The 26682-nt window shown below is 45.7% G+C and overlaps 1 protein-coding gene across 1 annotated transcript in view; it reads left to right on the top strand.

Annotated features, from left to right (window-relative positions):
* The window catches only part of LOC110527678 (inaD-like protein), a 142413-nt gene that overhangs the window by 33767 nt on the left and 81964 nt on the right, over positions 1–26682 (top strand). The window contains exons 13-16 of the mRNA XM_036989307.1: positions 2025–2081; positions 6515–6649; positions 9975–10151; positions 10600–11082. Of these exons, the coding sequence (XP_036845202.1) occupies positions 2025–2081; positions 6515–6649; positions 9975–10151; positions 10600–11082 (852 nt within the window). The remainder of the gene's footprint in view (positions 1–2024; positions 2082–6514; positions 6650–9974; positions 10152–10599; positions 11083–26682) is intronic.

Below are 26682 nucleotides of genomic sequence, written 5' to 3'. Positions count from 1 at the left end.
CCCACGAATTATGCTCCTAAAATACAATGAGGAGATGGGAGAGGCAGGACTTGCAGCGTGTCAAGCGTCACAAATAAAAACACTATTTTAGCGCCTGGCTACCAGATGCTTGTTGACGTTCTCGGTCAGTGTGGGTGCAATGATTGAATAACATGTATGTGTACATTTATTTTGCCACGCTTACAGTGCCTTGCGAAAGTATTCGGCCCCCTTGAACTTTGCGACCTTTTGCCACATTTCAGGCTTCAAACATAAAGATATAAAGCTGTATTTTTTTGTGAAGAATCAACAACAAGTGGGACACAATCATGAAGTGGAACGACATTTATTGGATATTTTAAACTTTTTTAACAAATCAAAAACTGACAAATTGGACGTGCAAAATTATAAGTTAATACTTTGTAGCGCCACCTTTTGCTGCGATTACAGCTGTAAGTCGCTTGGGGTATGTCTCTATCAGTTTTGCACATCGAGAGACTGAAATTTTTTCCCATTCCTCCTTGCAAAACAGCTCGAGCTCAGTGAGGTTGGATGGAGAGCATTTGTGAACAGCAGTTTTCAGTTCTTTCCACAGATTCTCGATTGGATTCAGGTCTGGACTTTGACTTGGCCATTCTAACACCTGGATATGTTTATTTTTGAACCATTCCATTGTAGATTTTGCTTTATGTTTTGGATCATTGTCTTGTTGGAAGACAAATCTCCGTCCCAGTCTCAGGTCGTTTGCAGACTCCATCAGGTTTTCTTCCAGAATGGTCCTGTATTTGGCTCCATCCATCTTCCCATCAATTTTAACCATCTTCCCTGTCCCTGCTGAAGAAAAGCAGGCCCAAACCATGATGCTGCCACCACCATGTTTGACAGTGGGTATGGTGTGTTCAGGGTGATGAGCTGTGTTGCTTTTACGCCAAACATAACGTTTTGCATTGTTGCCAAAAAGTTCAATTTTGGTTTCATCTGACCAGAGCACCTTCTTCCACATGTTTGGTGTGTCTCCCAGGTGGCTTGTGGCAAACTTTAAACGACACTTTTTATGGATATCTTTAAGAAATGGCTTTCTTCTTGCCACTCTTCCATAAAGGCCAGATTTGTGCAATATACGACTGATTGTTGTCCTATGGACAGAGTCTCCCACCTCAGCTGTAGATCTCTGCAGTTCATCCAGAGTGATCATGGGCCTCTTGGCTGCATCTCTGATCAGTCTTCTCCTTGTATGAGCTGAAAGTTTAGAGGGACGGCCAGGTTTTGGTAGATTTGCAGTGGTCTGATACTCCTTCCATTTCAATATTATCGCTTGCACAGTGCTCCTTGGGATGTTTAAAGCTTGGGAAATCTTTTTGTATCCAAATCCGGCTTTAAACTTCTTCACAACAGTATCTCGGACCTGCCTGGTGTGTTCCTTGTTCTTCATGATGCTCTCTGCGCTTTTGACGGACCTCTGAGACTATCACAGTGCAGGTGCATTTATACGGAGACTTGAGTACACACAGGTGGATTGTATTTATCATCATTAGTCATTTAGGTCAACATTGGATCATTCAGAGATCCTCACTGAACTTCTGGAGAGTTTGCTGCACTGAAAGTAAAGGGGCTGAATAATTTTGCACGCCCAATTTTTCAGTTTTTGATTTGTTAAAAAAGTTTGAAATATCCAATAAATGTCGTTCCACTTCATGATTGTGTCCCACTTGTTGTTGATTCTTCACAAAAAAATACAGTTTTATATCTTTATGTTTGAAGCCTGAAATGTGGCAAAAGGTCGCAGAGTTCAAGGGGGCCGAATACTTTCACAAGGCACTGTATGTACGCGTCAGCATGTAAGGGCTGTTCTTGACGCGGATACAACCCGTTGCCGTGGTATATTGGCCATATACCACAAACCCCCGAGGTGCTATTATTCCTATTATAAACTGGTTACCAATGTAATTAGAACAGTAAAAATAAATGTTTTGTCAGCCAATCCGCATTCAGGGCTCAAACCACCCAGTTTATAATGACCATTGTTTGTGTGTTTTCCCTCCCAGGTGGTTGAACTGGACCCTGTTATTGAAGATGATGCTGAATTACAGAATTACTCCAAGGTGACCACCAGTTACCATCAAATATTGGAGCTTAATGCTTATGCCACACAGTTCCCCTTGACAAAGCCTCCCCAGTTATCACAGGGATGTTAAAGAATGGCGCCGGAGGGGGATGGCTGCCATTTACGGGCTCCCAACCAACTGTGCTATTTTGTGTGTTTTCTCACATTGTTTGTAACTTATTTTGTACATAATGTTGCTGCTACCGTCTCTTATGACCGAGAAGAGCTTCTGGACATCAGAACGGCGATTACTCACCTCGAACTGGATGAAGATTTTTCCCTTTAATGAGTCTAAAGCAAAGGACATACTGTTTCTCCGAGACCAGGCCCAAATCCCCATCATTCGCATGAAGAACAGACTGAGATACAGGGGGTGGAGATCGATGTGCCTTGTGAAAATTTGTTGGTGAGTGGGTAAGAATAAACTGGATGAGGTCCGTTCGAGACTATCCTACCAGCGGGACATTAAAACTGTAATATCTGATGTTTCGCCAAGTCGTGGCTGAACGACGATACGGATAATATGGCTGGGTTTTCCATGCACTGGCAGGACAACTGCTACGTCCGTTAAGACGAGGGGTGGTGGTGTGTGTCTATTTGTCAATAACAGCTGGTGCGCGATGTCTAATATTAAGCCTCGAGGTATTGCTTGCCTGAGGTAGAGTACCTCATGACAAGCTCGGTTTGTTATTTTTGATTAAAATAAAACCACTATTCATTAAATACGAATACCTAACTTGTTTTTGCGTCGATTCCACGAAGCGGTTAGCTTTTAACAGCTAGGACTGCTATTTTTTTTGTCCCAGAATCCTGCTTAACAGACAGGTTGAAGCCTGCTTGACAGAGAAGCTACGCTGCCATCAAGCTAACGAAGTTGCTACCAGATGAGTTTAGCAATGGAGCCCTCTTTGTCTGGAGAAATAAATCAACGGTTCCTGCGCTGTAGGAGCTGTTTCGGGACAAACCGGATCACTCAGAGTTCCGATGTGGCAATTGTTTGCTTGCCGAGGATTATAGGCTTGAGGTGGCTTCCTTGATCACGCAGGTCACCAGCCTACGTAAGAAACTGGGGAAAGCGCAGAGGGGAACATTTACATTTTCTGCGCTGATGGCTGGACTGCGTTCGCGCATGTTGGATGTAAACAACAAATATTTTGGCCGTCCTGGATCTTCCTGCACCTTCGTCGCTGGGGGTGCCTGTGTCTTGTCGGCCGCAGTGCCTACTACTATGATTTTGAAGTCGATATCGCCAACCTTCCGTCCCTGCTCTGGATCTCCATCTGACGGAGGACTGCGCCAGGAGAAATGTTATCCTTCTTCTCGCCCGTCCATAAAGGGTTCTCTGAATTCTGTGAAGCAAGGGTGTGGGCGGATTTCCTTGTCATTCTTGCCAGCTGTGATTTTGGGCAGCTCCATGGTAAGGAATGTGACTGTTTTTGCACCAGGAGCAATGTCCTATCCCAGAGCTTGAGTAAAGGACGTGGGTTTTAATGACATCAAGGGTAGCTCTGAACAGTTGAAACTGGATTTTAAAGAGCCGATTGACTCTCTGCTAGACCCATCTGGCCCTGTTCCCTCTCTGAATCATGGCATTAAATGCTTAAGCAGGATTATTTCTCTTCACAACTGGCTATGTGATTACTGCAGCTCAATGGGTATAACTTTTGTTGACAATTTCAATACCTTTTGGAAACAAAACACGTTTTATAAGGAGGATGGGATCCACCCAAATCATTTGGGTTCCTGGATCCTTTCACAGCATTGTAAGGCTGCGTTGAGACAATGATTTATCAATGACCCAAGCCCAGCTCAGCTGATCCCTACCATTGTGACGTGGAGTTGTCATAATCCTTCAGCAAATGTACATTACACCAGAGGCGTTGGTAGACACAATCTTCCCAGTAACGCAATGAAAACAAGTAAGCATCCCTGAAGAAAAGTGCTCACAATAGCCCACTTTAACATAAAAGGCTTAAGAAACAAGGTTCATGAAATCAATAATTTGCTAGACTTCAGTGTGGCTTTTGACATTATCGAGCATAGTCTGCTGCTAGAAAAATGTATGTGTAGGCTTTACACCCTCTGCAATATTGTGGATAAAGAGTTACCTGTCTAACAGAACACAGAGGATTTTTTTTATTTTTATTTATCTGTTATTTTACCAGGTAAGTTGACTGAGAACACGTTCTCATTTGCAGCAACGACCTGGGGAATAGTTACAGGGGAGAGGAGGGGGATGAATGAGCCAATTGTAAACTGGGGATTATTAGGTGACCGTGATGGTTTGAGGGTCAGATTGGGAATTTAGCCAGGACACTGGGGTTAACACCCCTACTCTTACAATAAGTGCCATGGGATCTTTAATGACCTCAGAGAGTCAGGACACCCGTTTAACGTCCCATCCGAGAGACGGCACCCTACACAGGGCAGTGTCCCCAATCACTGCCCTGGGGCATTGAGATATTTTTTAGACCAGTGGAAAGAGTGCCTCCTACTGGCCCTCCAACACCACTTCCAGCAGCATCTGGTCTCCCATCCAAGGACTGACCAGGACCAACCCTGCTTAGCTTCAGAAGCAAGCCAGCAGTGGTACGCAGGGTGGTATGCTGCTGGCAGGATGTTATTTAATGGAACATCAGTTATTCCCCAGGGCAGCTGTCTAGGCCCCTTACTTTTTTCAATCTTTACTAATGACATGCCACTGGCTTTGAGCATTATTTCAAATCAAATCAAACTTTATTTGTCACATGCGCCGAATACGGGATGTGTAGACTTTACCGTGAAATGCTTACTTGCAATCCCTTAACCAACAGTGCAGTTCAATAAAGAATTAAGAAAATATTTACCAAATAAACTAAAGTAAAAATAAAAAGTAACACAATAAAATAACAGTAATGAGGCTGTATACAGGGGATACTGGTACTGAGTCAATGTGCAGGGGTACAGGTTAGTCAAGGTAATTTTTACAGTTAGGTAGGGGTGAAGAGACTATGCATAGATAATAAACAGATTGATTTGGGACAAATCATTCACTAAACCCTAAACTTCACTAAACCCTAAAATCAACTAAATCTTGTAATAAATAATGTGGAATTTATTTTACTTTATTTCACCTTTATTTAACCAGGTAGGCAAGTTGAGAACAAGTTCTCATTTACAATTGCGACCTGGCCAAGATAAAGCAAAGCATTTCAACACATACAACAACACAGAGTTACACATGGAGTAAAACAAACATACAGGGTGCAAAGGAGCAAAATAAATAAATAAATACAGTAGCGGGAGAGGTAGTTGTTTGGGCAAAATTATAGATGGGCTATGTACAGGTGCAGTAATCTGTGAGCTGCTCTGACAGCTGGTGCTTAAAGCTAGTGAGGGAGATTGAATTGAGCAAGTTGAGGTGACTAAACTGCTTGGAGTAACCCTGGATTGTAAACTGTCATGGTCAAAACATATTGATACAACAGTAGCTAAGATGGGGAGAAGACTGGCCATAATAAAGCGCTGCTCTACCTTCTTAACAGCACTATCAACAAGGCAGGTCCTACAGGTCCTAGTTTTGTCACACCTGGACTACTGTACAGTCATGGGGTCAGGTGCCACAAAAAGGGACTTAGTTGCAATTGGCTCAGAACCCGGCAGCACTGCTGGCCCTTGGATGTACACAGAGAGCTAATATTAATAATATGTATGTCCATCTCTCCTGGCTGAAAGTGGAGGAGAGCTTGACTTCATCACTACTTGTATTTATGAGAGGTATTGACATGTTGAACGCACCGAGCTGTCTGTCTAAACTACTGGCACACAGCTCGGACACCTGTGCATACCCCACAAGACATACATCTTCACAGTCCCCAAGAACAGACTATGGGAGGCCCACAGTACTACAGAGCCATGACCACATTAAGTAACTGATGCAAGTAGTAAAATTAGATTTAAAAAACAAACACCTTATAGAACAGCGGGGACTGTGAAGCAACACAAACATAGGCACAGACACATGCGCGCACACACACACGATAACATACGCACTGTACACACACGTACACATGGATTTTGTACTGTAGATAAATGGTAGTGGTGGAGTAGGGGCCTGAGGGCACTCGGTGTCTTGTGAAATCTGTGAATTTATTGTAATGTTTTTAAAATAGTTTTTACACTGCTGCTACTCACTGTTTATTATCTATGCATAGTCACTTTACCCCCACCTACATGTACAAATGACCTCGACTTTTACCCCCGCACGGTATTGTTATTTTATTGTGTTACAATTTTTATAAAATTGTACTTTCATTTATTTAGTAAATATTTTCTTAACTCTATTTATTGAACTGCATTGTTGGTTAAGGGCTTGTAAGTAAGCATTTCACAGTAAGGTCTACTACGCATTTGATTAGATGATAAAGTATTCTATTCTTTATTTTATCTTAGCTGCTACCCATCCACACCATGCGTCTAGGGGTGGAGTTGGACTCGTTTGACGGCCACCACTACATCTCCTCTGTGGCCCCAGAAGGCCCTGTGGCCAAACACGGCCTCCTGAGACCAGAGGACGAACTACTAGAGGTACTGGACAGGCATCGAAACAACAACACACCGCACAACACACACACACACACACACACACACACACACACACACACACAACATTTTCCTTGTCTAAAGGCATACAAAGTAACCAAACCATGACATTTAAAAATAGATGGGATGTAGCATAAAGATCAGGAAGTGATAGAAAACCCATGATCTGTCAGTCATAATGCACTGGTTATCCATGCAGGCGTTACCTGGCAGAACCTCAAGATTATGGTAGCACACATCTAATGTGTCATAACTTCAAATCATTTCCTAGTATTTTTTGTTCCCTATCACCTTGAGCCTGTCCAATGACCTTGGTGGTCAGGCGATGTCCCTGGCTCCAGTTCAGATGTAGCTGTGACTGGAGGGGGTTAGTTAGACCCGTGTCTAATGTACACTACAGGGGAACTCTGGGCTGTTGTATTTTCTGTTGTTCATTGGGCTTTTGCATTATAGGTGTGTGTGTTTGTCTATTTGAGTGTGTGGTTGGGGGAGTGTGTGTGTTTGTCTATATGAGTGTGTGGTTGGGGGAGTGTGTGTGTTTGTCTATTTCAGTGTGTGGTTGGGGGAGTGTGTGTTTGTCTTTATGAGTGTGTGGTTGGGGGAGTGTGTATGTGTGGGTACATACTCCTGTGAAGAGGGGTTAGCAGGCTAACCGAGGCCATCTGTACGTCAGACCCCTGCCTCCCTCGCCCCCTCTGTGCCACCCCCTGCGCACCCCTACCCCTCTTCCTGCCCGCTCCCCTCCCTGGCATGGCTTGGTGCAGATTCACCACTGTGCCCTCAGCCTGTTGCTGTTGGCAGTCGTGGCAGAAGCAACCACCATGGTACTGTGGCACAGGACAGGAATACTCTGTGAGAGGAGGAGAGGAGAGCGAGGGGGGGAGGGAGGCTAGTTTTTAGAGCTCCAAATGTATCGCTAGATTCATGTTTTAAATGCCTGAAGGTATTGCTCAATTTTATGTCAGGCTTCGTCACATCCCCAACCCTGCATACTAGTACACACACATTTTTCTGAGCCGCAGTCTCCCGGTAAGATGGCAGGCCCCTAAACCTTAGTAGAGGTGGCCAGGTCTCACCTACATCTCTGGGCAGATGGCACGGAGCAGCCAGCGTCAGCTGGGCTCTCCAGATGCTCCTGCACATCCCGCTCCATTAAACAGCAATCAAGAGGCCTAGCGGCTCCCTGAGTCCCCTCACTGAGAATAGGGCTATACCACTGGGTTGGCCCCTCTGATCTCACACACACGCGCGCACACACACATGCATGATCACGAGCACACACACACACGTGTATAGGCGCACACACGGGCGCAAGTACCAACACACACCCTCCTGCGGGCTACTATATCTCTCTTGGTTCACTTCATTAACAGTGAGAGAACCTTTGTTGGGAATTGTTGAAGTCACAAATTGACTCCATTAGCTTCTGATGTCTTACACTACATGACCAGAAGTATGTGGACACCTGCTCGTCGAACATCTCATTCCAAAATCATGGGCATTAACATGGAGTTGGTCCCCCCCTGCTGCTATTACAGCCTCCACTTTTCTGGGATGCCTTTCCACTAGATGTTGCAACATTGCTGCGGAGACTTGTTTCCATTCAGCGACAAGAGCATTAGTGAGGTCGGACACTGATGTTGCGCGATTAGGCCTGGCTTGCAGTCGGCATTCCAATTCATCCCAAAGGTCTTCGATGGGGTTGAGGGGAGGGCTCTCTGCAGGCCAATCAAGTTCTTTCACACCGATCTCGACAAAACATTTCTGTATGGACCTTGGTTTGTGCACGAGGGCATTGTCATGCTGAAAGAGGAAAGGGCCTTCCCCAAACAATTGTCACAAAGTTGGAAACACAGAATTGTCTAGAATGTCATTGAATGCTGTAGCGTTAAGATTTCCCTTCACTGGAACTAAATGGCCTAGCCTGAACCATGAAAAACAGCACCAGACCATTATTCCTCCTACACCAAACTTTACAGTTGGCACTATGCATTGGGGCAGGTAGCGTTCTCCTGGAATCTGCCAAACCAAATTTGTCCATCAGACTGCCAGATGGCTCCAGAGAATGCGTTTCCGCTGCTCCAGAGTCCAATGGTGGCAAACTTTACACCACTACAGCCGACGCTTGTTATTGCGCTTGGTGATGTTAGGCTTGTGTATCTGCTCGGCCATGGCAATCCATTTCATGAAGCTCCCAACTAACAGTTATTGTGCTGACATTGTGTCCAGAAGCCGTTTGGAATTCGGCAAGGAGGACAGACGATTCTTACACGCTTCAGCATTCACCGGTCCCGTTCTGTGAGCTTGTGTAGTCCACCACTTCGCGACTGAGCCATGGTTTCTCCTAGACGTTTCCACTTCACAATAACAGCACTTACAGTGGACAGCGGCAAGTCTAGAAAGGCAGAAATGTGACCAACTGACTTGTTGGTAAGGGGCCATCCTATTACGGTGCCACGTTGAAAGTCACCGATCTATTTAGTAAGGCCATTCTACTGCCAATGTTTGTCTATGGAGATTGCATGGCAGTGTGCTAAATTTTTATACACCTGTCACCAATGGGTGTAGCTGAAATAGCCGTATCCTCTAATTAGAAGGGGTGTCCACATTCTGTTGTGTATATGGTACCAGTCAAAAGTTTGGACACACCTTCTCATTCAAGGTTTTTTGTTTATTTCTACATTGTAGAATAATAATGAAAACACCAAAACTATGAAATAACACATATGGAATCATGTAGTAACCAAAAAAGTGTCAAACAAATCAAAATATATTTTAGATTCTTCAAAGTAGCCACCCTTTGCCTTGATGACAGCTTTGCACACTCTTGGCTTTCTCTCATCCTAGAACTCCTTCAAGACTGTTGGAAAAGCATTCCAGGTGAAGCTGGTTGAGAGAATGCCAAGAGTGTGCAAAGCTTCCATCAAGGCAAAGGGTGGCTAAAATATTTTTGGATTTGTTTAACACTTTTTTGGTTACCACATGATTCCATATGTGGTATTTCATTGTTTAGATGTCTTCACTATTATTCTGTGTGTCCAAACTTTTTGAATTGTACTGTATAGTGTATCTTTCCTTTTGAAACTGGTGTGTGTATTTACTCTAAGTGAATGGTGTGTGTGTGTGTGTGTGTGTGTGTGCGCACACTGTGCAGGTGAATGGCCTGCTTTTCTGTGTGTCTGCCTTGTGCAGGAGATAGAGCACCTCTGTGTGTTATTGTGTTTATGATATCTTAAGGGAATTTCCTGTACGCTACATGTGAATTGTGTTTGTGTCGCTGTACCTGCTTTACTTGTGTCTCTGTCTACAGGTAAACACGGTGCAGCTGTACGGCAAGTCGAGGCGCGAGGCGGTGGCGTTCCTTCGTGAGGTTCCCCCTCCCTTCACCCTGGTGTGCTGCAGACACCTGACAGAGGAGAACTCAGACTACCAGCATGACCGGGACGATAAGTGGCGCTCGCCCAGCACTGCTGCCAGCCTCTCTGAGGTCAGGACACACATTCAGACAGTCACACACGTGCACATACACACACTCACATATGTAAGCATGCACACGCATGTACACACACACACACACACACACACACACACACACACACACCATTCACTTAGAGTAAATACACTGGTGACCAGTGTATTAAGCCATGCTGCATGTCCTTCTAGATTGAAGCCAAGCTGTCTTCTGTATGGATTAGTCAGGCATACCGCCGAGACCCTACTGGTGACCAGCTTCAAGTATGCTACTCTATAATTTCACTGCAGTGCTGACACTTACTGGACAGCTTACTGTGTGTAACGTAGCCGATGACAGTTGCCAGGTGACAGTCTGTGTTGTAGCATGATGTACTGCAGTACAACACATATCTGTTTTTATCTGGTAAAGATGTTCCGGAATCTAAAATATCCTGTCTTAACCGTGTTCCTTTTTCACCCAGCAGGACCGAGCCACCCTGAAGGAGATGTCAGAGGAGGACCGAGCCACCCTGAAGGAGATCTCAGAGGAGGACCGAGCCACCCTGAAGGAGATCTCAGAGGAGGACCAAGCCACCCTAAAGGAGGTCTCAGAGGAGGACCAAGCCACCCTGAAGGAGATCTCAGAGGAGGACCAAGCCACCCTGAAGGAGATCTCAGAGGAGGACCTAGCCACCCTAAAGGAGATCTCAGAGGAGGACCGAGCCACCCTAAAGGAGATCTCAGAGGAGGGCCAAGCCACCCTGAAGGAGATCTCAGAGGAGGACCGAGCCACCCTAAAGGAGATCTCAGAGGAGGACCAAGCCACCCTGAAGGAGATCTCAGAGGAGGAGCAAGTGCCCACATGGAATGAAGAGGGAGAGCTGGCTCTGTGGTCCCCAGACATCCAGTTGTTGGAGCTGGAGAAGAGAGAGAGAGGCCTGGGCTTCAGCATACAAGACTACCAGGTAGGGAGAGAGAGGCCTGGGCTTCAGCATCCTAGACTACCAGGTAGGGAGAGAGAGGCCTGGGCTTCAGCATCCTAGACTACCAGGTAGGGAGAGAGAGGCCTGGGCTTCAGCATCCTAGACTACCAGGTAGGGAGAGAGAGAGAGGCCTGGGCTTCAGCATCCTAGACTACCAGGTAGGGAGAGAGAGAGAGGACTGGGCTTCAGCATCCTAGACTACCAGGTTGGGAGAGAGAAAGGGAGGCCTGGGCTTCAGCATCCTAGACTACCAGGTAGGGAGAGAGAGAGGGAGGCCTGGGCTTCAGCATCCTAGACTTCCAGGTAGGGAGAGAGAGAGAGGCCTGGGCTTCAGCATCCTAGACTACCAGGTAGGGAGAGAGAGAGGCCTGGGCTTCAGCATCCTAGACTACCAGGTAGGGAGAGAGAGAGGCCTGGGCTTCAGCATCCTAGACTACCAGGTAGGAAGAGAGAGAGGGAGGCCTGGGCTTCAGCATCCTAGACTACCAGGTAGGGAGAGAGAGGCCTGGGCTTCAGCATCCTAGACTACCAGGTAGGGAGAGAGAGGCCTGGGCTTCAGCATCCTAGACTACCAGGTAGGGAGAGAGAGGCATGGGCTTCAGCATCCTAGACTACCAGGTAGGGAGAGAGAGAGGCCTGGGCTTTAGCATCCTAGACTACCAGGTAGGGAGAGAGAGGCCTGGGCTTCAGCATCCTAGACTACCAGGTAGGGAGAGAGAGAGGCCTGGGCTTTAGCATCCTAGACTACCAGGTAGGGAGAGAGAAGCCTGGGCTTCAGCATCCTAGACTACCAGGTAGGGAGAGAGAGAGGCCTGGGCTTCAGCATCCTAGACTACCAGGTAGGGAGAGAGAGAGGCCTGGGCTTCAGCATCCTAGACTACCAGGTAGGGAGAGAGAGAGGACTGGGCTTCAGCATCCTAGACTACCAGGTAGGGAGAGAGAGAGGACTGGGCTTCAGCATCCTAGACTACCAGGTAGGGAGAGAGAGGACTGGGCTTCAGCATCCTAGACTACCAGGTAGGGAGAGAGAGAGGACCGGGCTTCAGCATCCTAGACTACCAGGTAGGGAGAGAGAGGACTGGGCTTCAGCATCCTAGACTACCAGGTAGGGAGAGAGAGAGGACTGGGCTTCAGCATCCTAGACTACCAGGTAGGGAGAGAGAGGACTGGGCTTCAGCATCCTAGACTACCAGGTAGGGAGAGAGTGAGAGGACTGGGCTTCAGCATCCTAGACTACCAGGTAGGGAGAGAGAGGACTGGGCTTCAGCATCCTAGACTACCAGGTAGGGAGAGAGAGAGGACTGGGCTTCAGCATCCTAGACTACCAGGTAGGGTGAGAGAGAGGACTGGGCTTCAGCATCCTAGACTACCAGGTGGGGAGAGAGAGAGGACTGGGCTTCAGCATCCTAGACTACCAGGTAGGGAGAGAGAGGACTGGGCTTCAGCATCCTAGACTACCAGGTAGGGAGAGAGAGGCCTGGGCTTCAGCATCCTAGACTACCAGGTGGAGAGAGAGAGGCCTGGGCTTCAGCATCCTAGACTACCAGGTAGCGAGCGAGAGAGGACTGGGCTTCAGCATCCTAGACTACCAGGTAGCGAGAGAGAGAGGACTGGGCTTCAGCATCCTAGACTACCAGGTAGGGAGAGAGAGGACTGGGCTTCAGCATCCTAGACTACCAGGTAGGGAGAGAGAGGCCTGGGCTTCAGCATCCTAGACTACCAGGTAGGGAGAGAGAGAGGCCTGGGCTTCAGCATCCTAGACTACCAGGTAGCGAGAGAGAGAGGACTGGGCTTCAGCATCCTAGACTACCAGGTAGGGAGAGAGAGGACTGGGCTTCAGCATCCTAGACTACCAGGTAGGGAGAGAGAGAGGACTGGGCTTCAGCATCCTAGACTACCAAGTGGGGAGAGAGAGAGGACTGGGCTTCAGCATCCTAGACTACCAGGTAGGGAGAGAGAGGACTGGGCTTCAGCATCCTAGACTAACAGGTAGGGAGAGAGAGAGGCCTGGGCTTCAGCATCCTAGACTACCAGGTAGCGAGAGAGAGAGGACTGGGCTTCAGCATCCTAGACTACCAGGTAGCGAGAGAGAGAGGACTGGGCTTCAGCATCCTAGACTACCAGGTAGCGAGAGAGGGAGGACTGGGCTTCAGCATCCTAGACTACCAGGTAGGGAGAGAGAGAGGACTGGGCTTCAGCATCCTAGACTACCAGGTAGGGAGAGAGAGAGGCCTGGGCTTCAGCATCCTAGACTACCAGGTAGGGAGAGAGAGGCCTGGGCTTCAGCATCCTAGACTACCAGGTAGGGAGAGAGAGAGGACTGGGCTTCAGCATCCTAGACTACCAGGTAGGGAGAGAGAGAGGACTGAGCTTCAGCATCCTAGACTACCAGGTAGGGAGAGAGAGTACTGGGCTTCAGCATCCTAGACTACCAGGTAGGGAGAGAGAGAGAGGACTGGGCTTCAGCATCCTAGACTACCAGGTAGGGAGAAAGAGAGGACTGGGCTTCAGCATCCTAGACTACCAGGTAGGGAGAGAGAGAGGACCGGGCTTCAGCATCCTAGACTACCAGGTAGGGAGAGAGAGGACTGGGCTTCAGCATCCTAGACTACCAGGTAGGGAGAGAGAGGACTGGGCTTCAGCATCCTAGACTACCAGGTAGGGAGAGAGAGAGGACTGGGCTTCAGCATCCTAGACTACCAGGTAGGGAGAGAGAGAGGACTGGGCTTCAGCATCCTAGACTACCAGGTAGGGAGAGAGAGAGGACTGGGCTTCAGCATCCTAGACTACCAGGTAGGGAGAGAGAGAGGACTGGGCTTCAGCATCCTAGACTACCAGGTGGGGAGAGAGAGAGGACTGGGCTTCAGCATCCTAGACCACCAGGTAGGGAGAGAGAGGACTGGGCTTCAGCATCCTAGACTACCAGGTAGGGAGAGAGAGAGGACTGGGCTTCAGCATCCTAGACTACCAGGTAGGGAGAGAGAGAGGCCTGGGCTTCAGCATCCTAGACTACCAGGTAGGGAGAGAGAGGCCTGGGCTTCAGCATCCTAGACTACCAGGTAGGGAGAGAGAGGACTGGGCTTCAGCATCCTAGACTACCAGGTAGCGAGAGAGAGAGGACTGGGCTTCAGCATCCTAGACTACCAGGTAGCGAGAGAGAGAGGACTGGGCTTCAGCATCCTAGTCTACCAGGTAGCGAGAGAGAGAGGACTGGGCTTCAGCATCCTAGACTACCAGGTAGGGAGAGAGAGAGGCCTGGGCTTCAGCATCCTAGACTACCAGGTAGGGAGAGAGAGGCCTGGGCTTCAGCATCCTAGACTACCAGGTAGGGAGAGAGAGGACTGGGCTTCAGCATCCTAGACTACCAGGTAGGGAGAGAGAGAGGCCTGGGCTTCAGCATCCTAGACTACCAGGTAGGGAGAGAGAGGCCTGGGCTTCAGCATCCTAGACTACCAGGTAGGGAGAGAGAAGCCTGGGCTTAAGCATCCTAGACTACCAGGTAGGGAGAGAGAGAGAGGCCTGGGCTTCAGCATCCTAGACTACCAGGTAGGGAGAGAGAGGACTGGGCTTCAGCATCCTAGACTACCAGGTAGGGAGAGAGAGAGGACTGGGCTTCAGCATCCTAGACTACCAGGTAGGGAGAGAGAGAGAGGCCTGGGCTTCAGCATCCTAGACTACCAGGTAGGGAGAGAGAGAGGACCGGGCTTCAGCATCCTAGACTACCAGGTAGGGAGAGAGAGAGAGGCCTGGGCTTCAGCATCCTAGACTACCAGGTAGGGAGAGAGAGAGAGTCCTGGGCTTGAAAAGTTGAAACAGAAGAGGAAAACAAGCACGTTTTATTGTCGTCCCTCCCTATTTTAGTCTACTTTTCATTTTGGTGCCTAATTAACACGACCCGACCAAAGCCTTCCACCTCGGAAGGTTCTCTTCAGGGATTGGGGGATGCAACAGGAGGAGGGAAAATAAGCTAATGAAATTTCCGCTTGTCTTTTCTCCTATAGTCCGATCGGAAAAGGAAATGTGCACGACCTTGTCACATATCATCGAGTAAGGGACAACAAAAGGAAACAGTCTGTAGTTGGGCTTGGCAAGGGGCCGCGGTGTTGCCTGGAGCTGGGCCAACCGCCCAACATCACACACGTCAGACACAGGCACCCAGCTCCATATCAGTTCATTGTAACTGGAAACTTTTTGCCCCCTTTCTGATTTTCTCTATTTTTGCATATTTTTGATTCTGAATGTTATCAGATCTTCAATCAAAACCTATTAGATAAAGGGAACCTGAGTTTACAAAAAAAGATATGTATACTTAAAATGTTTTTTAAATTTCTTAATAAATTAAATAAGTATTTCATTGTTGTGTTATTTGTTCACTCAGGTTCCTTTTTACCCCTTATTAGATTTAGGTTGAAGATCTGGCAAAACATTTGGTATAATTTAAAAAAATTAAAAGTAGAGAAAATTAGAAAGGGGGCAAGTACTTTTCACAGCACTGCATAATAAGGCCCTAATCACAGTCAGTATGACATCACTTTAAATTATCAATGGAGTAGACCTAGGGTACTGTTCAATCAAAATCTGATATCCAGGTATACCAGATAACTAAAAACATTTCAATATAACACTTTTTTTGTTCTTTAGAAAACTATGCTTCCAGTCAGAAGCAAACAGAACACTCACCTGCTAACAATACGAACAGAACACTCACCTGCTAACAATACAAACAGAACACTCACTTGCTAACAATACAAACAGAACACTCACCCGCTAACAATACAAACAGAACACTCACCCGCTAACAATACAATCAGAACACTCACCCGCTAACAATACAAACAGAACACTCACCTGCTAACAATACAAACAGAACACTCACCTGCTAACAATACAAACAGAACACTCACCCGCTAACAATACAAACAGAACACTCACCCGCTAACAATACAAACAGAACACTCACCCGCTAACAATACAAACAGAACACTCACCCGCTAACAATACAAACAGAACACTCACCCGCTAACAATACAAACAGAACACTCACCTGCTAACAATACAAACAGAACACTCACCTGCTAACAATACAAACAGAACACTCACCTGCTAACAATACAAACAGAACACTCACCTGCTAACAATACAAACAGGACACTCACCTGCTAACAATACAAACAGAACACTCACCCGCTAACAATACAAACAGAACACTCACCCGCTAACAATACAAACAGAACACTCACCCGCTAACAATACAAACAGAACACTCACCCGCTAACAATACAAACAGAATACTCACCCGCTAACAATACAAACAGAACACTCACCTGCTAACAGGACACTCACCTGCTAACAATACAAACAGAACACTCACCTGCTAACAATACAAACAGAACACTCACCCGCTAACAATAGAAACAGAACACTCACCTGCTAACAGGACACTCACCTGCTAACAATACAAACAGAACACTCACCTGCTAACAATACAAACAGAACACTCACCCGCTAACAATAGAAACAGAACACTCACCTGCTAACAGGACACTCACCTGCTAACAATACAAACAGAACACTCACCTGCTAACAATACAAACAGAACACTCACCTGCTAACAATACAAACAGAACACTCACCTGCTAACAATACAAACAGAACACTCACCTGCTAACAATACAAACAGAACACTCACCCGCTAACAATACAAACAGAACACTCACCTGCTAACAATACAAACAGGACACTCACCTGCTAGCAATACAAACAGAACACTCACCTGCTAACAATACAAACAGGACACTCACCTGCTAACAATACAAACAGGACACTCACCTGCTAACAATACAAACAGAGCACTCACCTGCTAACAATACAAACAGAACACTCACCTGCTAACAATACAAACAGGACACTCGCCCGCTAACAATACAAACAGAACACTCACCCGCTAACAATACAAACAGAACACTCACCCGCTAACAATACAAACAGTGTCTTCATGTGGCCACCATTGGCAGCAGAAAGGATGCATCTGTAACCTTTATTTCTTAGTGTTAAAATAAAAGTCACAACAAAAGTTAAGGCTACACATCACCACCTCATAACTTTTACCAAGAGTCGTTCAGGAATGAGTGAAGTCAGAAAGAACGAAGTCGCTCACAGATGAACTAAAGGAAGAATCCATTGGACTACAGTGCCTTCAGAAAGTAGTCATACCTCTCAACTTATTTCACATTTTGTTGTTACTCCCTGAATTCAAAATGGATTCATATTTTTCTCATCCATCTACGGTACCCCATAATGACAGTGGAAACATGTTCTTATAAATATCTAATTTGCATAAGCATTCACACCCCTTAGTCAATACATGTTAGAATCACCTTCGGCAGTGATTACAGCTGTTCCTTTTTCTTGGTAAGTCTCTAAGAGCTTTACACACCTGGATTGTATAATATTTGCACATTTATTCATTTATTAATTCTTCAAGCTCTGTCAAGTTGGTTGTTGGTCATTCCTAGACAGCCGTTTTCAAGTCTAGCCATAGATTTTCAAGCCGATATAAGTCTAAATTGTAACTAGGCCACTCGGGAACAATCAATGTCATCTTGGTAAGCAACTCCAGTGTATATTTGGCCTTGTGTTTTAGGTTATTGTCCTGCTGAAAGGTGAATTTGTCTCCCAGTGTCTGTTGGAAAACAGACTGAACCAGGTTTTCCTCTAGGATTTTGCCTGTGCTTAGCTCTATTCTGTTTATTTTTATCCTTAAAAACGACCTAGTCCTTGCCAATGACAAGCATACCCATAACATGATGCATCCACTACCATGTTTGAAAATATGAAGAGTGGTACTCAGTGACGTTTGTCCCAAACATAATGCTTTGTATTCAGGACATAAAGTTATTCTGTACAGTGTAATTAATAAATTCAGCATGCTCAAAGGGATATTACATTTATTTTTACCCATCTAACAATAGGTGCTCTTCTTTGCAAGGCACTGGAAAACCTCCCTGGTTTTTGTGGTTGAATCTGTGGTTGAAATGAACTGCTCGACTGAGGGACCTCACAGACTATTGTATGTGTGGCGTACGGAGATGAGGTAGTCATAAAATAATGTAAACACTATTACTCAAGAGTCCATGCCACTAATGTGACTTGTTAAGCACATTTTTACTCCTGAATTTATTGAGGCTTGCCATAACAAAGGGGTTGAATACTTATAGACTAAAGACGTTTCATTTCACATTTAGATTTTTTTATTTTAAATAAAAAATAAAAAAAATGTAAATGTACGTTATGGGGTATTGTGTGTAGGCCAGTGATGACAAAATCTAAATTGAATCCATTTTAAATTCAGGCTGTCCATCCATTTTAAATTCAGGCTGTCCATCCATTTTAAATTCAGGCTGTCCATCAATTTTACATTCAGGCTGTCCATCCATTTTAAATTCAGGCTGTCCATCCATTTTAAATCCAGGCTGTCCATCCATTTTAAATTCAGGCTGTCCATCCATTTTAAATTCAGGCTGTCCATCCATTTTAAATTCAGGCTGTCCATCCATTTTAAATTCAGGCTGTCCATCCATTTTAAATTCAGGCTGTCCATCCATTTTAAACTCAGGCTGTCCATCCATTTTTAAATTCAGGCTGTCCATCCATTTTAAACTCAGGCTGTCCATCCATTTTAAATGCAGGCTGTCCATCCATGTTAAATTCAGGCTGTCCATCCATTTTACATTCAGGCTGTCTATCCATTTTAAATTCAGGCTGTCTATCCATTTTAAATTCAGGCTGTCTATCCATTTTAAATTCAGGCTGTCCATCCATTTTAAATTCAGGCTGTCCATCCATTTTAAATTCAGGCTGTCCATCCATTTTAAACTCAGGCTGTCCATCCATTTTAAATTCAGGCTGTCCATCCATTTTAAATTCAGGCTGTCCATCCATTTTAAATTCAGGCTGTCCATCCATTTTAAATTCAGGCTGTCCATCCATTTTAAATTCAGGCTGTCCATCCATTTTAAATTCAGGCTGTCCATCCATTTTAAATTCAGGCTGTCCATCAATTTTAAACTCAGGCTGTCCATCCATTTTAAATTCAGGCTGTCCATCCATTTTAAATCCAGGCTGTCCATCCATTTTAAATTCAGGCTGTCCATCCATTTTAAATTCAGGCTGTCCATCCATTTTAAATTCAGGCTGTCCATCCATTTTAAATTCAGGCTGTCCATCCATTTTAAATTCAGGCTGTCCATCCATTTTAAACTCAGGCTGTCCATCCATGTTAAATTCAGGCTGTCCATCCATTTTAAATTCAGGCTGTCCATCCATTTTAAATGCAGGCTGTCCATCCATGTTAAATTCAGGCTGTCCATCCATTTTACATTCAGGCTGTCTATCCATTTTAAATTCAGGCTGTCTATCCATTTTAAATTCAGGCTGTCCATCCATTTTAAATTCAGGCTGTCTATCCATTTTAAATTCAGGCTGTCCATCCATTTTAAATTCAGGCTGTCTATCCATTTTAAATTCAGGCTGTCCATCCATTTTAAATTCAGGCTGTCCATCCATTTTAAATTCAGGCTGTCCATCCATTTTAAATTCAGGCTGTCCATCCATTTTAAACTCAGGCTGTCCATCCATTTTAAATTCAGGCTGTCCATCCATTTTAAATTCAGGCTGTCCATCCATTTTAAATTCAGGCTGTCCATCCATTTTAAATTCAGGCTGTCCATCCATTTTAAATTCAGGCTGTCCATCCATTTTAAACTCAGGCTGTCCATCCATTTTAAATTCAGGCTGTCCATCCATTTTAAACTCAGGCTGTCCATCCATTTTAAATGCAGGCTGTCCATCCATGTTAAATTCAGGCTGTCCATCCATTTTACATTCAGGCTGTCTATCCATTTTAAATTCAGGCTGTCTATCCATTTTAAATTCAGGCTGTCTATCCATTTTAAATTCAGGCTGTCCATCCATTTTAAATTCAGGCTGTCCATCCATTTTAAATTCAGGCTGTCCATCCATTTTAAACTCAGGCTGTCCATCCATTTTAAATTCAGGCTGTCCATCCATTTTAAATTCAGGCTGTCCATCCATTTTAAATTCAGGCTGTCCATCCATTTTAAATTCAGGCTGTCCATCCATTTTAAATTCAGGCTGTCCATCCATTTTAAATTCAGGCTGTCTATCCATTTTAAATTCAGGCTGTCCATCCATTTTAAATTCAGGCTGTCCATCCATTTTAAATTCAGGCTGTCCATCCATTTTAAATTCAGGCTGTCCATCCATTTTAAATTCAGGCTGTCCATCCATTTTAAATTCAGGCTGTCCATCCATGTTAAATTCAGGCTGTCCATCCATTTTAAATTCAGGCTGTCCATCCATTTTAAATTCAGGCTGTCTATCCATTTTAAATTCAGGCTGTCCATCCATTTTAAATTCAGGCTTTCCATCCATTTTAAATTCAGGCTGTCCATCCATTTTAAATTCAGGCTGTCTATCCATTTTAAATTCAGGCTGTCCATCCATTTTAAATTCAGGCTGTCCATCCATGTTAAATTCAGGCTGTCCATCCATTTTAAATTCAGGCTGTCCATCCATTTTAAATTCAGGCTGTCTATCCATTTTAAATTCAGGCTGTCCATCCATTTTAAATTCAGGCTGTCCATCCATTTTAAATTCAGGCTGTCTATCCATTTAAAATTCAGGCTGTCTATCCATTTTAAATTCAGGCTGTCCATCCATTTTAAATGCAGGCTGTCCATCCATTTTAAATCCAGGCTGTCCATCCATTTTAAATTCAGGCTGTCCATCCATTTTAAATTCAGGCTGTCCATCCATTTTAAATTCAGGCTGTCCATCCATTTTAAATTCAGGCTGTCCATCCATTTTAAATTCAGGCTGTCCATCCATTTTAAACTCAGGCTGTCCATCCATTTTAAATTCAGGCTGTCCATCCATTTTAAACTCAGGCTGTCCATCCATTTAAAATGCAGGCTGTCCATCCATGTTAAATTCAGGCTGTCCATCCATTTTACATTCAGGCTGTCTATCCATTTTAAATTCAGGCTGTCTATCCATTTTAAATTCAGGCTGTCTATCCATTTTAAATTCAGGCTGTCCATCCATTTTAAATTCAGGCTGTCCATCCATTTTAAATTCAGGCTGTCCATCCATTTTAAACTCAGGCTGTCCATCCATTTTAAATTCAGGCTGTCCATCCATTTTAAATTCAGGCTGTCCATCCATTTTAAATTCAGGCTGTCCATCCATTTTAAATTCAGGCTGTCCATCCATTTTAAATTCAGGCTGTCCATCCATTTTAAACTCAGGCTGTCCATCCATTTTAAATTCAGGCTGTCCATCCATTTTAAACTCAGGCTGTCCATCCATTTTAAATGCAGGCTGTCCATCCATTTTAAATTCAGGCTGTCCATCCATGTTAAATTCAGGCTGTCCATCCATTTTAAATTCAGGCTGTCCATCCATTTTAAATTCAGGCTGTCTATCCATTTTAAATTCAGGCTGTCCATCCATTTTAAATTCAGGCTTTCCATCCATTTTAAATTCAGGCTGTCCATCCATTTTAAATTCAGGCTGTCTATCCATTTTAAATTCAGGCTGTCCATCCATTTTAAATTCAGGCTGTCCATCCATGTTAAATTCAGGCTGTCCATCCATTTTAAATTCAGGCTGTCTATCCATTTTAAATTCAGGCTGTCCATCCATTTTAAATTCAGGCTGTCCATCCATTTTAAATTCAGGCTGTCTATCCATTTTAAATTCAGGCTGTCCATCCATTTTAAATTCAGGCTGTCCATCCATTTTAAATTCAGGCTGTCTATCCATTTAAAATTCAGGCTTTCTATCCATTTTAAATTCAGGCTGTCCATCCATTTTAAATGCAGGCTGTCCATCCATTTTAAATGCAGGCTGTCCATCCATTTTAAATTCAGGCTGTCCATTTTAAACACAATGTGGAAAAAGTCTCGGGGTGTGAATCCCTTTCTGAAGGCACTGTACATAGCACATGACCTGAGTACATGACCCCGTCTCGTAGTGCGGGTGAAGTCATAACGAACGGAGTCGCAGCTCAGAAATGAACAGGAGGAAGAATCTATAGGACTATTTAGGAATATACAGCGTGGCCTAGTATTTAGGAGTATACAGTGTGGCCTAGTATTTAGGAGTATACAGTGTGGCCTAGTATTTAGGAGTATACAGTGTGGCCTAGTATTTAGGAGTATACAGTGTGGCCTAGTATTTAGGAGTATACAGTGTGGCCTAGTATTTAGGAGTATATAGTGTGACCTAGTATTTAGGAGTATACAGTGCGACCTAGTATTTAGGAGTAGATAAGTATATAACATGTGAGCATATGGCCTAGTATTTGGTGTCACTATGTACTTCTTCGTTGTGATTGTCTAGCTCTTTTTCTCATTGCTTTAGTTTGCAACAAGCTTGAAAACACAAAGACAACTGAAACACGCAGCATTGGAGAAATAGGACATTTAAAAAGTATTTTCATATTGTCCCAATTTCTATCATTTGTAGATAGCATTGAACAGATAAGACAAGATTAGAGGAGAGAAATTCAAGGAAGATGGGAAAGACTGTTGTGAACAAGTCAGAATTGCAGAGGCTTTATATGAAGGGTTTAATGGATTGTTTGTGAATGTGTTATGGGGCCCCTTGTGTTTCAGAATAACTGTATCCTGGGGCCTTGAATCCTTAAATATAGAGCTTCACCTCGAACACCTCTATTTCTACTCTCTCTCTCTCCCTCCTTTCCTACTCCACTCCTCTTCTCCTCCTTCCCTCCTCTCCTCCTCCAGCCCTCTCTCCCTCCTCTCCTCCTCCTCTGTCTATCGCTCCCTCTCCTCCTCCAGCCCTGTCTCCCTCCTCTCCACCGATCTCTCTCTCTCTTCCGTCCCTCTTGCCCTCCCCTCCTCCATTCCTCTCTCCCTCCTAATGGGAGTTACGCATCACTGCATATTAATGTAAAGAATGAGGTGTTCACACACTAATTAATATGAATGAGATGGAGCTTTGTACATTGACAACAATAACACAAGTTATATCATAGCAGCACTACATAGTTAAAGTGTCGGTCTTGCCTTATCACTCCCTCTTTCTCTTTTGCAGTCTCTCTCCTTCCCTGTTCTCTCTCCCCCTCCTTTCCTGTTTTTTTCTCTCTCTCTCTCCTTGCCTGTTATTTCTCTCCCACTCCTTTCCTGTTCTTTTTCTCTCTCTCTATCCTTCCCTGTTCTTTTTCTCTCTCTCTATCCTTCCCTGTTCTTTCTCTCTCTCTCCGTCCCTGTTCTTTTTCTCTCTCTCTCTATCCTTCCCTGTTCTTTCTTTCTCTCTCTCTCCTTCCCTGTTCTTTCTCTCTCTCTCTCTCTCTCTCTCTCTCCTTCCCTGTTCTTTCTCTCTCTCTCTCTCTCCTTCCCTGTTCTTTCTCTCTCCTTCCCTGTTCTTTCTCTCTCCTTCCCTGTTCTTTCTCTCTCTCTCTCTCTCTGTCCTTCCCTGTTCTTTCTCGCTCTCTCTCCTCCCCTGTTCTCTCTCTCCTTCCTTGTTCTTTCTCTCTCTCCTTCCCTGTTCTTTCCCTCTCTCTCTTTCTCTCTCCCCCTCTCTCCTTCCCTGTTCTTTCTCTCTCTCTCTTTCTCTCTCTCTCGCTCCTTCCCTGTTCTTTCTCTCTCTCTCTTTCTCTCTCTCTCCTTCCCTGTTCTTTCTCTCTCTCTCTCTCTCCTTCCCTGTTCTTTTTCTCTCTCTCTCTCTCCTTCCCTGTTCTTTTTCGCTCTCTCTCCTTCCCTGTTCTTTTTCTCTCTCTCTCTCCTTCCCTGTTCTTTCTCTCTCTCTCTGTCCTTCCCTGTTCTTTCTCTCTCTCTCTCTCTCTCTCTCTCTCTCTCCTTCCCTGTTCTTTCTCTCTCTCTTTCTCCTTCCCTGTTCTTTTTCTCTCTCTCTCTCTCCTTCCCTGTTCTTTCGCTCTCTCTCCTTCCCTGTTCTCGGTCTCTCGCTCTCTCCTTCCCTGTTCTCGCTCTCTCTCCTTCCCTGTTCTCACTCTCTCTCCTTCCCTGTTCTCTCTCTCTCTCCTTCCCTGTTCTCTCTCTCTCTCCTTCTCTGTCTCTCGCTCTCCCTCCTTCCCTGTTCTCGCTCTCTCTCCTTACCTGTTCTCTGTCTCTCGCTCTCTCTCCTTCCATGTTCTTTTTGTCTCTCTCTCTCTCCTTCCCTGTTCTTTTTCTCTCGCTCTCTCTCCTTCCCCGTTCTCGCTTTCTCTCGCTCTCTCTCCTTCCCCGTTCTCGCTTTCTCTCGCTCTCTCTCCTTCCCTGTTCTCGCTTTCTCTCGCTCTCTCTCCTTCCCCGTTCTCGCTTTCTCTCGCTCTCTCTCCTTCCCCGTTCTCGCTTTCTCTCGCTCTCTCTCATTCCCTGTTCTCGCTCTCTCTCCTTCCCCGTTCTCGCTCTCTCTCCTTCCCTGTTCTCTGTCTCTCACTCTCTCTCCTTCCCCGTTCTCGCTTTCTCTCCTTCCCTGTTCTCGCTCTCTCTCCTTCCCTGTTTTCGCTCTCTCTCCTTCTCTGTCTCTCGCTCTCTCTCTTTCCCTGTTCTCGCTCTCTCTCCTTACCTGTTCTCTGTCTCTCGCTCTTTCTCCTTCCCTGTTCTGTCTCTCCCTCTCTCTCCTTCCCTGTTCTCTCTCTCTCTCTCCTTCCCTGTTCTCTCTCTCGCTCTCTCTCCTTCCCCGTTCTCTCTTTCTCTCGCTCTCTCTCCTTCCCTGTTCTTTTTCTCTCTCTCTCTCCTTCCCTGTTCTTTTTCTCTCTCTCCTTCCCTGTTCTTTCTCTCGCTCTCTCCTTCCTTGTTCTCGCTCTCTCTCCTTCCCTGTTCTCGCTCTCTCTCCTTCCCTGTTCTCTCTCTCTCTCCTTCTCTGTCTCTCGCTCTCTCTCCTTCCCTGTTCTCGCTCTCTCTCCTTCCCTGTTCTCGCTCTCTCTCCTTACCTGTTCTCTGTCTCTCGCTCTCTCTCCTTCCCTGTTCTGTCTCTCGCTCTCTCTCCTTCCCTGTTCTCTGTCTCTCGCTCTCTCTCCTTCCCTGTTCTCGCTCTCTCTCTCGCTCCTTCCCTGTTCTCTCTCTCGCTCTCTCTCCTTCCCCATTCTCTCTTTCTCTCGCTCTCTCTCCTTCCCTGTTCTTTTTCTCTCTCTCTCCTTCCCTGTTCGTTTTCTCTCTCTCTCTCTCTCCTTCCCTGTTCTTTCTCTCTCGCTCTCTCTCCTTCCCTGTTCTCTGTCTCTGGCTCTCTCCTTCCCTGTTCTCGCTCTCTCTCCTTCCCTGTTCTCGCTCTCTCTCCTTCCCTGTTCTCTCTCTCTCCCCTTCTCTGTCTCTCGCTCTCTCTCCTTCCCTGTTCTCGCTCTCGCTCTCTCTCCTTCCCCGTTCTCTCTTTCTCTCGCTCTCTCTCCTTCCCCGTTCTCGCTTTCTCTCGCTCTCTCTCCTTCCCCGTTCTCGCTTTCTCTCGCTCTCACTCCTTACCCGTTCTCGCTTTCTCTCGCTCTCTCTCCTTCCCCGTTCTCGCTTTCTCTCGCTCTCTCTCCTTCCCCGTTCTCTCTCTTTCGCTCTCTCTCCTTCCCTGTTCTCTCTTTCTCTCGCTCTCTCTCCTTCCCCGTTCTCTCTTTCTCTCGCTCTCTCTCCTTCCCCGTTCTCGCTTTCTCTCGCTCTCTCTCCTTCCCCGTTCTCGTTTTCTTTTGCTATCTCTCCTTCCCGTTCTCGCTTTCTCTCGCTCTCTCTCCTTCCCCGTTCTCGCTTTCTCTCGCTCTCACTCCTTCCCCGTTCTCGCTTTCTCTCGCTCTCTCTCCTTCCCCGTTCTCGCTTTCTCTCGCTCTCTCTCCTTCCCCGTTCTCGCTTTCTCTCGCTCTCTCTCCTTCCCCGTTCTCGCTTTCTTTTGCTATCTCTCCTTCCCCGTTCTCGCTTTCTCTCGCTCTCTCTCCTTCCCCGTTCTCGCTTTCTCTCGCTCTCTCTCCTTCCCTGTTTTCGATCTCTCTCCTTCCCTGTTCTGTCTCTCGCTCTCTCTCCTTCCCTGTTCTCTGTCTCTCGCTCTCTCTCCTTCCTCGTTCTCGCTTTCTCTCAATCTCTCTCCTTCCCCGTTCTCGCTTTCTCTCGCTCTCTCTCCTTCCCCGTTCTCGCTTTCTCTCGCTCTCTCTCCTTCCCCGTTCTCGCTTTCTCTCGCTCTCTCTCCTTCCCCGTTCTCGCTTTCTCTCTCTCTCTCTCCTTCCCTGTTCTTTCTCTCTCTCTCTCTCTCCTTCCCTGTTCTCTCTCTCTCCTTCCCTGTTCTTTCTCTCTCTCTCTCTCTCTCTCTCCTTCCCTGTTCTTTCTCGCTCTCTCTCCTCCCCTGTTCTCTCTCTCCTTCCTTGTTCTTTCTCTCTCTCCTTCCCTGTTCTTTCTCTCTCTCTCTTTCTCTCTCTCTCGCTCCTTCCCTGTTCTTTCTCTCTCTCTCTTTCTCTCTCTCTCGCTCCTTCCCTGTTCTTTCTCTCTCTCTCTCTCTCCTTCCCTGTTCTTTTTCTCTCTCTCTCTCTCCTTCCCTGTTCTTTTTCGCTCTCTCTCCTTCCCTGTT

Source organism: Oncorhynchus mykiss, chromosome 1 (assembly GCF_013265735.2).
Source record: "Oncorhynchus mykiss isolate Arlee chromosome 1, USDA_OmykA_1.1, whole genome shotgun sequence".
Lineage (NCBI taxonomy): Eukaryota > Metazoa > Chordata > Actinopteri > Salmoniformes > Salmonidae > Oncorhynchus > Oncorhynchus mykiss.
The sequence above is the reverse complement of the archived record's forward strand: the minus strand, read 5'-3'. Positions and strand labels throughout refer to the sequence as shown.